We start from the raw sequence: 12,921 nt of genomic DNA, 5'->3' as shown, positions 1-12,921 counted from the left end.
TAAAATATAAAAAACAGGCCATTCTTGCAGAACAAGGATTGAGAGAGCACTCACTGTTGGAAGAGTATATTGTGCTGCGGACACATTCCCAGGCTCTGCCGGATGGTGTCCATATGGGTTTGGATATCTCTACCTCGGACGAATACGGTGCCATGTGTGGGCGGATACAAGCCCGTTATGATCGACCTAGAAAAATAAAATACAAAGAAAAAATATGCAATCAATTAGCCATCAGACAGTTTTGAGGATAAGTGCATTCTTCCATTCAGACGCTAGATGGCAAAAGCGCGCCTCCACAGAATATCTGAAATAGCGTGATTTTGTTTCCACATTATGTGGTGTAAATAGGTTCTGGTTGTGTGTCAACGAAGCACGGGTGACACCAGACTTCTCCCTGTTAATCGTCATCGGGCCTTATGAAGCACGCAGAAATCTCTGTGTATCTCACCTGGAAGCAAAGTAGACAATTTTTTCGAATTTATCAGCTGTAGGTAAACGTACGTAGATGCAGAAGACGAACCGCAGGGAGCTCTAAAGCAGTGCTTCCCAAACTCTTCCGACTCACCTAGCTTTAACGGTTATTTATACTTTTTTAGCGCCGCATTTGCGTCATTTTTTTTGCAGCAAAAGTAGCGCAAACGTACAAAATACAGTTGTATTTTGTAAGTTTGCGCCGATTTTGCATCAAAAAACGACGCAAATGAGGCGCTAAAAAAGTATAAATATGGGCCCAGGTGGTCAGTTTTTTAATGTTAAGCATCGTATGGCAGCACGCTGTCATTTACAGACAGCACATTTTTCATTAAAATAGTACGAACTTTGCACAGACAGTTTTACTGATAAATCTATTATTATACACAACTGATGATGTGTGGAAATCTGGTTATCTTTTGTGCATCACTGAGTAAGGTGTCTTGATTGTTTTGATCCTATTACAATCTCTGTGTCTATCACATTTCAGAATTACATAAAATAGGATTTATTTGAGCTTTTCTATTCCTAGCTGCTGAATGGACAAAGTTAATATAAAAGTATTTCCATTTTGTTGTTACAAAAAATGACATTCTATATCCTTTCCCTTTACACTCCCTGTATGCCAACAAGATTGTCACAATATTCACTTTACTTTTCTTTTACTGACTGCAAAGAAAGAGGGGTTTGTAAACACCCATACTAAAAAAGCATTGGTAAAGCACATGGGTATGGTGTTGACATTCAGCCCATTGGCAATTCTTGTTTTGTCATGGTTTTTGAAAAGCTTTATTGTACAGTAAGCCGCTGGGCCCACACCAATCTTAACAAAAAGATTGGCCAATTGCAAAAATGTTGTTTTGGTCTCACAAACGCACATATTGCCACAGTACTCCCTAGCACTGATGGGAACTACTTTGTGAGTTGATGTGCTCTTTGTGAAAGGGCAGCAACCCATATCTCATGGCGAAGTCCTCCAATTGCTGAAATGAGCTGGCACATTGCTCCTTGGTGCATGCCCGAGTGGATGGAAAAAAAGTGAATGACAGAACCACAGACTAATGGACTAAGTCTGGCTGAAAACACCTACCTATAGGTAAAATCAAAAGGTCTTGGCTAACAGACTTTAAAAAACTCAGTAGCTGTAGCATTGACTGCCAAGCAAGAAAGAAAGAGCAAAGAAAAGAGGAAAGAAGGAAAGAAAAACATAGACGAAAATAATGAAAGGAAAGAATGAAGGAAAGAATACAAAAGAAAGAAAGAAGACATGAGAGAAGGAAAGAAGGAAAGAAGACAAGAAAAAAGAATGAGAGAAGAAGGAAGGAAGGAAAGAAAGAAAGAAAGAAAGAAAGAAAGAAAGAAAGAAAGAAAGAAAGAAAGAAAGTGAAAGAGAGAAGGATGAAAGTAGGAAAGTAATGAAAGGATGAAAGAATGAAAGAAAGAAAGGGAAAAGGAAGGAAAGAAAGAATGGAAGACAGAAAGAGGAAGGCAAAAAAGAATGGAAAGGAGAGAAAGAAGGAATGACAGACATGGTTGCAAAGATTGAGCACCCTCATGAGTTTATAAGGCTAGGATACGTTTGCGACATTTGTTCTTGCAACAAAGCCACAGCATTGTAAATGGCCCCAAGATACTTTTTTTTAAAGATTGTTACCTACTTTATGAACTCAAAGGAACACTATGTGGGTGTAGGATGGTGCCTGGACAGTCCTATACAAAATGAGTAAATGAGTAATTTACGCATGGTTCATTGATCTATGAGGATGTGGTCATTCCCATGTCATTTTCAGAGAACGTCATGTCCACGGGGCGGACCACACCCGAAATCTTCTTGGAGCTTGAGACTAACTAATTTCTACACTGCACCACTGTCAAAAAATCTGTTAACCATGTACTAATGAATTCAGTTGCTCGCACTTGAATTTTTAGATATACTCTGATGTTAGGGATAAAATTCCAGAGGCTTTTTGGAACGGGTTACTAGTGGCTAATGCTATATTTTAGGTTCATCTAGTATGCTCCATTGACCAGTGAGATTTCCTTTTTCCGCCGAATGTGCATGACTCCAATGTCCAAAAATGCCCACGATGCAACAGATCCAACAATAACCAATGCTAATTGGTCAACTAGTAATCTACCTGAGTAGTAAATAAAGATAGACATAAGAAGTGGGAGTACATACAAGGTTGTTGTCTTCCCTGCTCCATTGTGACCCAGGAAGGCCGTGATCTGGCCCTCATAGAAAGTGATGTTCATTCTGTCCACAGCTGGCTTGTAGGTGTTCGGGAAAACTTTCACCAGCTCTTGAACCCGGACTCCAGCAATCATACCTGGTGGCTCTGGCTCGAAAAATGAGTTTGCTTGAAAGAAAATATGAAAGAGGTTAAAGGAAAAACAGAGGCAAATAAAAAAATGACAATTCTGGTGCTTTTTTGCGTGGAGGAGAGTTGAATGCATGCGTGGATGAAATAGACGTTTGCTGTGTGATTGGTTGCATGACTAGAGCTGTCTAAAAATAATGCAGTGGATGTTTTAACAAATTAATATATGAGTGGGAGATAAACGTAATTGATGGATTGAATGTCTACTAGAATGCAGTACTATTACATGCTATTACAATTCAACACGTTATGAGATATGCCAATCTGTGACCATGACTGCTTCCTTATCCCTCACATTACTACTTCTGGCTGCACAGAAGTTTTAAAATTTCACTTAAATCACTTTTCCAGGAAGTGGTGCCAGACATCATGCTTGCCTCTTGTTGTACTCCTGGGCTTTATTTTTAATTAGTCCTTATGGATAACGTAGCTGCGCAAATTGCCAGCTAATGAAACTAGTAAAAATTAAAGACACTCGTTTTTCAAAGTAAAATTGCCAGATTGGTTAAACCACAGGAGTGCAAAATAGTCCACAGGAGCTGCAAGTACCACGATAGGGGATCTGACTGCTGCTCTTAGCTACCCCTAGATGATTGAGCAGGGCTGTACCTATGTGCTAGATAGCTCACTCATGTCAGAGGAAGGCTAAAGGCTAATGCCTGGTGCTAACAGGCCACTGCATGCCATCAGAATACAATTTTCAGCCTTGGTATTTCAATTCTTGAAAGCCATGGTAACCTAGTATTGGTAACGAAACTGGTTCAATTGAAGTGACCCACGACCGCAACTGCCAGAGAGCACTGGGCTTCCATGCCATCCTCACATGGGTGCAATGATATCAAAAAAGATAACCAGGAGCAGATTTATAAGAAGGAGTTTGCAACAGGTAATTTTGGCGATGCTCCAGCGAGTTGGTAACTGCCTCCGTGTCACTAGGATACTTTTTTATCCGCTGTAGGTTTTGCAACCAACAGCACTAAGCATGAGGCCTTGTAGTTTCACTTTGCTCTTCAAGCCTCAGCCGCTTAGTTCTGCTGGCTGCAAAACCAGGACTGGCTAAAGTCATCCTAATGGGATAGGCAAGTTGACAGCTATGTCCTATTCTTGTATAAGAGCTGCGCCATTTGCACAGTTTCAGAACATCAAGTGCAGGTTAATCAGTGCACATATTTTAAAATAATTAATAGATTGCTGGAATAAATATTTTCTGTAATTTTTTTTGTGTTGTAGCCATTTAGAAAATTATGCCCAGATTCAATATTCAGTATTTACTATAGTTCACACAGAAGCTCTTGTGCAAATATAGGCCCATATTTATACTTTTTTAGCGCCGCATTTGCGTCAGTTTTGGGCGCAAAAGCGGCGCTCAATTACAAAATACAATTGTATTTTGTAAGTTTGAGCCTCTTTTGCGTCAAAAAGCGGCGCAAATGTGGCGCTAAAAAAGTATAAATATGGGCCATAATTTGTAAAGATCTGCTCAAGTGTGACTCAAAGATCCTCCAGACTTTTCAAGATTTGCTGAGGTTCCAATGTTTTGAAAAGGCAAGCATTTCCTAATTTGCACCATATCAATGCCTTGTGAATACAGCCCTCTAGCGTAGCATTCTTTTCGGAAGGGTATTTCGGAATTTGATCAAGCTATCATTACATCATTCTCGACCAGTCCTTGACTTCCTTATTTTCATAACATCTTATTATTTGCTTAACATTTGTGGCTGTAAGACCTAAGGCTGAGTACATTGCATCAGGATCTCATTGCTCCACTACACCGGGGTCATTTGAGCTACTCCGGACTCCTCACCGCACCATCTCTAGCTACAAAGCTGAAACAACAACGCTTGCTCAACAGGTGATGTGGTAACATCCGTGTACAGCAGTACTGAATTATCTGAGTTGTGGGTCACCTAAGGTTACCTGCCCTCCTCCCTTAGGGACGATAACCTTCCAGAGTTAGGGTCAATTTTGAGAATAGTTAGAGTTGACTGCTGGCCTCATGTCAACAGGAACAACTAATTCCAGACCCGGCTTTTCAGGCAACAGCGCTTTGCATCCTGGGATGTGTTGATCCATAATTGTATTTGAAAATGCAAAACTATAAGACCCTACATGCACAGTGTCTTCTTGGAAATTGGCTTAAAGTAATTTTATTAAAAAAACACATGCACATAGTACAAAGGTAAGGATGGCACAGTGACAACAGTTACCAGTGAAAGCATCAACTTCTCAGCATACTTAACAGTGAAAATCCACAGTACCTGAATAATTTCTACAGTAAACCATTCTGTGCCACCAGTCTTTCAAGTTCATTAAAATAAGCCTGTCGGCCATAGGAAGAGAATAGGAGAAGGCACTCCGAATTCGCAAGTAAAAAAGGGAAACATAATTTCCACAGAACCAGATCAATTCCCATCTAAACAAAGTTGGACATGCTCAAGAAATTAGTGATTCTATTAAATCATGTATTCTGGGTCTAATGTTCTTTACCCATACATACAACTGCTCTAATGCTTATACATCCTGTGCCTCAGTTCTTTCCACTTCAGTTTTACATCGAGGTGCAGAAGAACACATGATAATAGCACAACTCTGGTCCTCCGACAGGACATCAAACCACTACCCGTGTAGGTCACATGACAAGCACACACTTTTCCATCTATAGCATCCCCTCATGATGGCATGCTATCCATGTACTTCATAAATTAAACTACAATACAATACCTTACACAATACCATACCTTTATTTGTCACCTCGTCTTTGTCTTTTCGCTCTTTCTCTTCTTCATCTCTTCTTTGCTTTTCCTCTCTCTCTCGTGCCTCTTCCTTAACCCTCTTCTCTATGTGCTTGCAGGCTGCTGCATCCCGGGCGTGTTTCTCCTTGTTCTCTGTCTTCTGAGTTGCTTTCTCAAATGCATTATTCTGTTCATCTTCCTTGGCGATCTCATTTTTGTTTTCCTCGTTCTCTACAATGGGCATATCAAGAGCATGATACATTAAGAAGTGGGTCTCAGAAAAGATAAGTACATGTGACCTCATCTCTGTAACATAGGCTCAAACGTGGTAAGAGAGATATTGTACCCTGGAAATGAGGCTATAACGTGACTCCATGCCAGAGGGAACACATTACTGGAAAAACTGGGCTTTCACTTAACAATCTACTGTATCTTGGAAATAATAGTTCTGGCTGGCGGTCCCAAGATTTACAAGATTAAAATGGCTTTGAAATGAAAGACTATGAAAGAATCACATTGGATGCTCTCTCCTCTAGTTTGTTCTAAAAAATCGGCAACAAATAGAGACTTTTATTTCATTGTAGTGGAAGTCATTTAGAATAAATAAATGTGGAATTACTTTCACATTCCTAGGCACGGATTTTGATGCAACCCTTCTCACTAAAAGGTAACTTTTGCTCTGGGTGAAACATCTAACCGCACCTTCATGACTCCTGAGGATGGTCACTCGTGATAACTGATGTGCGGATACACGCAGGCTGTGAGGGCTGCCTCTGAATCTGGGGCTCCTTTCGGGCATCAGAGGAAATCAGAGCTGTGTAGGAACCAGTGACAAGGTGGACAGATTCCCGGCCCCACCATTATGAGCAGGGCACTCCTTAGGAGCAAGAAGAGTGGTCCTGAGACAAATTAAGGGGAGCGGGATGGAAAGATGTGAACAATGCTCCTCATCTACGCTGCCAGTTGCCTCTAGTAACTAGAATTCACACGTTTTGGGCCCCAGAATGGAGAGTAATAACCAAGACAGAGAAATACTTGGCCCTTTTCGGATGCAGTTCCCAATTCCAGACCTTTTACGTAGACATTTAGTGGAAAATATTACTGAAAAAGTTTTTGGTGTTATCTTTTCCAGGTGACCCGCTGATTTTATTGTCTTTTAATGCAGGTGATGGTTTCTATCCTCACACAATTAAGAGCAGCATTTTTCATTCTGCTGCTCGTATCACTGCAGGTGTATGGTATATCAAACAAACCTTTGTGTATGCCTTATTACGTTTTATTCCTTTCGATTTTTAGAGTTGACGCACAGCCAATCTTTCCTATAGACACTTTATAGCACCCTTGTGAGTTTTGTTTCTATTTCAAAATATAAACACTTTGGGGTTGAAATGTGAAAGTGGGCATGGGAACATTGTCATAAGTTAAAAACTTTGCATGACTTTAGCTGTACTACTATGCGCATTATCCATGTACTGTGAGCTATCATTGATTTCGAAACCCCTGTACTATTTTTGTTTTATTTGAATATAAATTGGAAAATAGCATATACACCTACTTACGTGACTGATTCTATTTTTATGGAACCATTCTTTTTATTAATATCGCCTGTATCAAGTGAGTACACAGAATTGTCGCCTACAACCATTAAGGCCGGCCGCATGCGTGCAAAGAAAGCGAATTAAAGCAAACATTCAGTAAGTGCCTACAATCCTGGGTCCGGCTGCTAATATAAGGCAATAAAGAATATTCAAAGGAACAAAAGAAAAGAACCCCCTTCCCCCTCCACAAACCACAAAGCTATAGTATCTAAGGGGACAGGTGCAATGGTGCTGCATTGAATCAGGGGGCGGATGCAGAGTGAGTGGAGCGGTGTGAAGGAGCTGGATTCAAACTGCAGGGACAGGCCTGGATTCAAAGGCAGGAGTCGCAGGTAAGCAGGGCGCGTTAATTCCCAGAATTCTGAATAGAGGAGGCATGTGAAGGGAGCCCACAGGTCAGTGTATGTAGCATAATCCAACCCCGCCGTCAGGACCACCCTCTCCATCCCCAATTCAAACCAAAGTTTGTGAGCTAGGAGGTGTGTTCTGGTGGTTTGTCAGTGCCTCAAAGAGACAGAATGGCCCGATAAACTGCTGCTAAAGCCAAAGCCATTTGCCTCCCTCTGACAGAACACAAAGAGAAAGTCAGGGGATTTGGGAGGCCGAGTATCATGTATGCAGGGAATAGAGGTATTAAAGGCTGTGTCGATATCTTGCAGGACTTGGTTTCAATACCGAGAGAACTTCGGGCAGTGCCACAGAAGGTGGACAAGACCCTGGTATTGCCACATCCCCACCAGCACTCCTTTGAACGCTCTGCATTCAACTGATGTATTCGTGGTGGGTCAGATATCAATAGGAGACAATTTTATATGCAGATTCGGTACCAGCCATGTTATATGTAGTGTGGTCGCCCTGTAAAAATATCACCCCACTCCTTAGCGGAGAGAGTTCTACCTAGCTCAGCTTCCCAGCGAATCTGTTCCTTAGTTTTGGGTGGGTTCTCCTCTCTGCCCAAGAAGGCATTAAGCTCAGATATAAGATGCTTGTCGTTCCATTTAAGCAGGATCCATCTCCCAAAGGGAAACAACGGTCACCCTGCCCCTGGCCTAATCTCCAGCCGACACCCAGTAGCGAAGCTGGAGGAAGTGCACCAAATCTGAGTCTGTCAAGGAATAGTTGTATGTTAGTTGGTCAAAGTGTATAATCCCCTGAGTGTCAAAAAGACTGCCCATCTGTTTGCATCCTCTCTCCCACCATCTTCGAAATTGTTCCAGCTGCAGCCCAGGAGCAAAACCGGAATTAGCCAGTTTGGGAGTCATAGGGAAAGGGAAGGTAGTGAAGCCTGCCCTGACCACCACCAAATCCCAGACTGCAAACATCACGGGTGTGACTTGTGAAAAGTATAAGCCTCATACCCTGTGCTTATGAGGAAGCCACACTTCCTTCCAAATATGGGAACCTGCGATGGATTGATCCATAAAGGACCATTGTATCTCTGACATCGGTCAGTTCTATTTTGTAACATAACACAGCTGAGCCGCGTGATAGCAACAAAGCCACCTGCTGACTTCAGCTGAGACTTAAGATGCTGCTAAAGATGTGGTTTCTTGCTGTCCTAAATGAACCTGGCAATGTCAAGTTGAAGGGAGCTTATCACCGTCTGGGGTGGAGTCAGTGGCATGGTCAGAAACAAAAATAAGATGCGTGGGAGGATGGTCATTTTAACCTCTGCTATTCTGCCCAGCCAGGAGAGGCAAAGGCGAAACCACGTCGATAGATCCCTCCAGATTTGAGAGGTCAGATTCGTATAGTTATCCTTCATTGTTCTAGGGAGGGTCCAGGCCAGGCATATGCCCAGATATGGTGTGCTCAAATTGTCCACTCAAATGGGAAAATATACTTTATAGTTTGTTTATGAGCAGGGCTAACAGAAAGACTCAGAATCTTGGACTTCTGCAGATTGACTTTAAATCCCGACACCAGACCAAAGGCGTGGAGCTAAGTTACCAACGCGAGGAGCAAAGTTAAGGGAACCGTGATGGACAGAATGACATCGTTCACACCACCAAAAGGGGTCCTGGTTATCTCAGAGCTATGCCGCATTCGCTGCACAAAGGGCTCCATATGCAAAGCAAAGAGAAGAAGGATAGCGGCATCCATGACACGTGCATACGCAGACAGAAAAGGAGGGGGAAGAGACACCATTGACTCTGACCCAGGTTCTAGGGACACTGAAAACGCTTTGCACCCACTTGCAAAATAGTACTCCAATACCAAAGCAACACAACGTTTCATAAAGGTATGGCTAGTGCACATGATCAAATGCTTTCCCCGCATCGATGGATAATAAGAGACCTTCCTTACGCAAACAATGCGTCTTATCAATAAGATGTAGAAGACGTTTGGTATTATCGCTGCATTGTCGGGAAGGAATGAATCCAGCCTAGTCCGGGGTCAATCAGACTGGTCATTAGAGGATTGGGCGGTGCGCTAAATGCTGCTAAATAGTTTCACGTCAATGTTTAAGAGGGAGATGGGTCTATATGATCCACACAAGGCCCGGTCCTTACCTGGCTTGGATATTACCTTGATGGCGGCATCCAGCATAGAATCTGTGGGCAAACCAGTTTCTGCGAAGGAATTAAACAGATGGGTCTGCAGTGGAGCTAGGTCATAACAAAAAAAAAATTAATTGTGAGGCAAAGCCGTCCAGTCCAGGTGACTTCATCGACTTTAGACAAGTGATTGCTGAAATCACCTCCTCCACCTGGATACGTGGGTCCAATAAGGAAGCCTCTGCCTCAGGTAGGGCGGTTAAGAGCTGCAGATCGGAGATAGATTGAGGAGTCGTCGGTGGGAGCACCATCAGCCGCATAGACAGAACCGAAAAATGCCTTAAAAGCAGAGGCGATGCCCTCAGCAGAACAGGGCTCCTCAGAAGTGGGGGTACTGATAATATTGACTGACCACGTGTGAGTTTTGCTGCGTAGATAATGTGTCAGCATGCATCCACACCAATTGCTACCCAGATAAAATGTATGCTTAAGATACACTTTTGCATATTCTGCCCTCTCAAAATCCACGCCCTTGAGGAGAAGCCTGGCTTTTTCAAGCTCCCTCCAAACTCAGTGTTCTCCAACTGCGCCACTTCTCCCGGCGGCGTATACTCTCCACGTACCACCAATTTCAGGGCTTCCCAAACAGACACCAAAGGGGTCTTCCCACTGTCATTGATTTAGAGGTACGACACAATCGTCTGCCAAATAGAGGTGACCATTGTGAGGGACTTGGCGAGGGATTCCTGTACCCGCCAATGGCAGCTGGTAGGCCGGCAGGAGGGGAGGTGCAGTGTTAAGGTTAGAGGGGCATGGTCAAAGAGTAAGCAAGGGGCAATGAATGCATCAGTTATAAGTTCTAACATAGTAGGTATGGTGAAAAAGTAATCATTATGGGCATATGTCTTAAGGGCACCAGAATAATATGTGTAGTTCCTAGAGTTAGGGTGTAAGTGTCGCCAAACACCCTGCAGGCCACACTCCACAGGGCACTATATGCCAGCGGCTGAGAAGGCGCCTGTTTGATCCATGACTAGATTCATACCCCCCCCCCCCACACTAGAAAAGCAGCATCTGGAGTCTGGAGCATTGGTGCTAGAGAGTTCATGATGAAGGCCTCTTGGTGTGTGTTGGGGGCACCAAAGTGAAGTGGAAGGAACCAAGCTTAAGCCTAAGCGCCAAAAGACACCCCTTCCCATCCACTATTGTGGACAGAATTTTCCCCTTGAAGCCTTGTGAAAAAAGGAAGGCAACCACACCCTTCTTAAAAGAGCAAGAGGCCCAAAGCTGGAGTGGGAACCAGTGTGAGTGCATCCTATGGACATCCTTAGAAAGTAGATGAGTCTCCTGGAGAAGACAAACATCGCACCCAGATTGCTCAAGGAAAGAAAGAATGGCCAAACTCTTTGTGGGTTGTTGAGGTTCAGAACATTAAGACTGAGGATTTTAAGGGCCATACGACTAGGAGGAGCAGACGAGTACCCGGAATAGACCCCCAGAGTGCTCAGAGGGAGAGCGCCCCATGGAGGTTTCGCACACCACTACCATGCATCCCAGAATTGGACAGATGGCCAAAGGAAGACCATGTTATCTTAAGACACCAGGAGAACCCCGAAACCTCCTTACACAAACATAATAAAAACATCATCATCAAAAACATATAACAGTCCATCAAACATGGAAACAATAAGTAGCACGTGTTCCAGGCAGGTAAGCCAAATCCAAGGAAGGACTCCAGGACCCTCCTGTGCCATCTCTGCCTATTTGAGCTCTTCAGCCCGAAAAGGAGTTGATCACACCTATGCATCCGAACCTTTAGGATGCAACCGGCTTGTCGGCATCCCCAGACAGTGAGTCCAAAACTGCTTTGCACTTGAGTGCCATAGTGTCTGTATCTAAGTGCGCAACTCCAGTGGTGTGGTTTGGCTGCCACCCACTCGGCCGTCTCTGTGGTGTCTCGCCCCTAGGGTTGGCAGGACGACCCTCCATGGAGGGTTCCTCGATATCCAGCACACGGTAGGCCTCCTGAAGGGATCGGAGTTGGTGAAATTTCCCTTCAAGATGAAAGATAATCCGGAAGGGGTGACCCCAGGAGTCTGAGATGTCAGTGTTCTATAAGTGGGTGGTGAGAGGGTGGTAGTCATGTCGCCTCTGGAGTGTTATGGCAGCAAGATCTTGGAAGAGCAAAGAAGCATGTCCTCTGAAATGAAGTGGGTGCATGGTACAGGACTTGTGTAGGATTTCAGTTGGAATTTGTTGGAAATGGCCCTTCTTGTAGGGTCATCCCCAAACTTTTTGCCTTCTTCCCCTTATTTTTTTCAGATTTATTTTGCTAGTTTATTGTCTCTGCACATGTTACCACTGCTGATCAGTGAAAACGTGCAAGTGCCCCCTATGTAAATTGTATTGGTGATTGGTATATCCAAGATTGGCATATTTGTTTTACTGGCAAGTCCCTAGTAAAGTGCACCAGAGGTGCCCAGGGCCTGTAAATCAAATGCTACTAGTGGGCCTGCAGCACTGATTGTGCCACCCACATAAGTGGCCCTTAATACATGCCTCAGACCTGCAACTGCAGTGTCTGTGTGTGCAGTTTTAAAATGCTAATTCGACCTGGCAAGTGTACCCACCTGCCAGGCCCAAACTTTCCCTTTTCATACATGTAAGGCACCCCTAAGGTAGGTCCTACGGAGCCCCATGGGCAGGGTGCAGTGTATAATAAAGGTGGGACAGGTACTAATGTGTTTTACAGGTCGTAACAGTGAAATACTGCCAAATTCGTTTTTCACTATTGCAAGGCCTATCTCTTTTATAGGTTAACGTGGGGGCTGACTTTAAATATCGTTAAAGTGCAGTTTCCCTTTGACAGAATATAGAGATGTGGAGTTTGGGGTCTCTGAACTCACAATATAAAAATGCATCTTTTAGTGAAGTTGTTTTTAAGATTGTTAGTTTGAAAGTGCCACCTTTATAAAGTGGCCATTTTCTTCGTTAAACCATTTGAGCCTCTGCCTGCTTCTTTATTCCGCATCTGGGTCAGACTGGCAGTTGGGCTGTTGTGAATTCCCTCTAGACAGTGACATAAAGGGAGCTAGGGTGCAACCTGCATTTCCTGATTGGCCATCTGGGCTAGAGTGGAGGGAGGAGTGGTCACTTACACCTGAATGGGCTGTGCCTGCCCTCACACAATGCAGTCTCCGACCCCTGGTTTGTGTCTGGGGTCAGGCCTGAGCAAGGCAGG

At 43.7% G+C, this 12,921-nt stretch overlaps 1 protein-coding gene across 3 annotated transcripts in view; it reads right to left on the bottom strand.

Moving 5' to 3' along the window:
- ABCA4 (ATP binding cassette subfamily A member 4) overlaps positions 1-12,921 on the bottom strand; it is a 1,046,570-nt gene that overhangs the window by 386,386 nt on the left and 647,263 nt on the right. For all 3 annotated transcript variants that reach the window (XM_069231419.1, XM_069231421.1, XM_069231420.1), the window contains 3 exons: positions 5,591-5,815; positions 2,654-2,831; positions 55-186 (listed from right to left, as the gene is read on the bottom strand). In XM_069231419.1, the coding sequence (XP_069087520.1) occupies positions 55-186; positions 2,654-2,831; positions 5,591-5,815 (535 nt within the window). The remainder of the gene's footprint in view (positions 1-54; positions 187-2,653; positions 2,832-5,590; positions 5,816-12,921) is intronic.

The sequence above is a fragment of the Pleurodeles waltl genome, chromosome 4_2 (assembly GCF_031143425.1).
Source record: "Pleurodeles waltl isolate 20211129_DDA chromosome 4_2, aPleWal1.hap1.20221129, whole genome shotgun sequence".
Taxonomy (NCBI): Eukaryota; Metazoa; Chordata; class Amphibia; order Caudata; family Salamandridae; genus Pleurodeles; species Pleurodeles waltl.
This window is presented reverse-complemented; position numbering and strand designations above follow the sequence as displayed.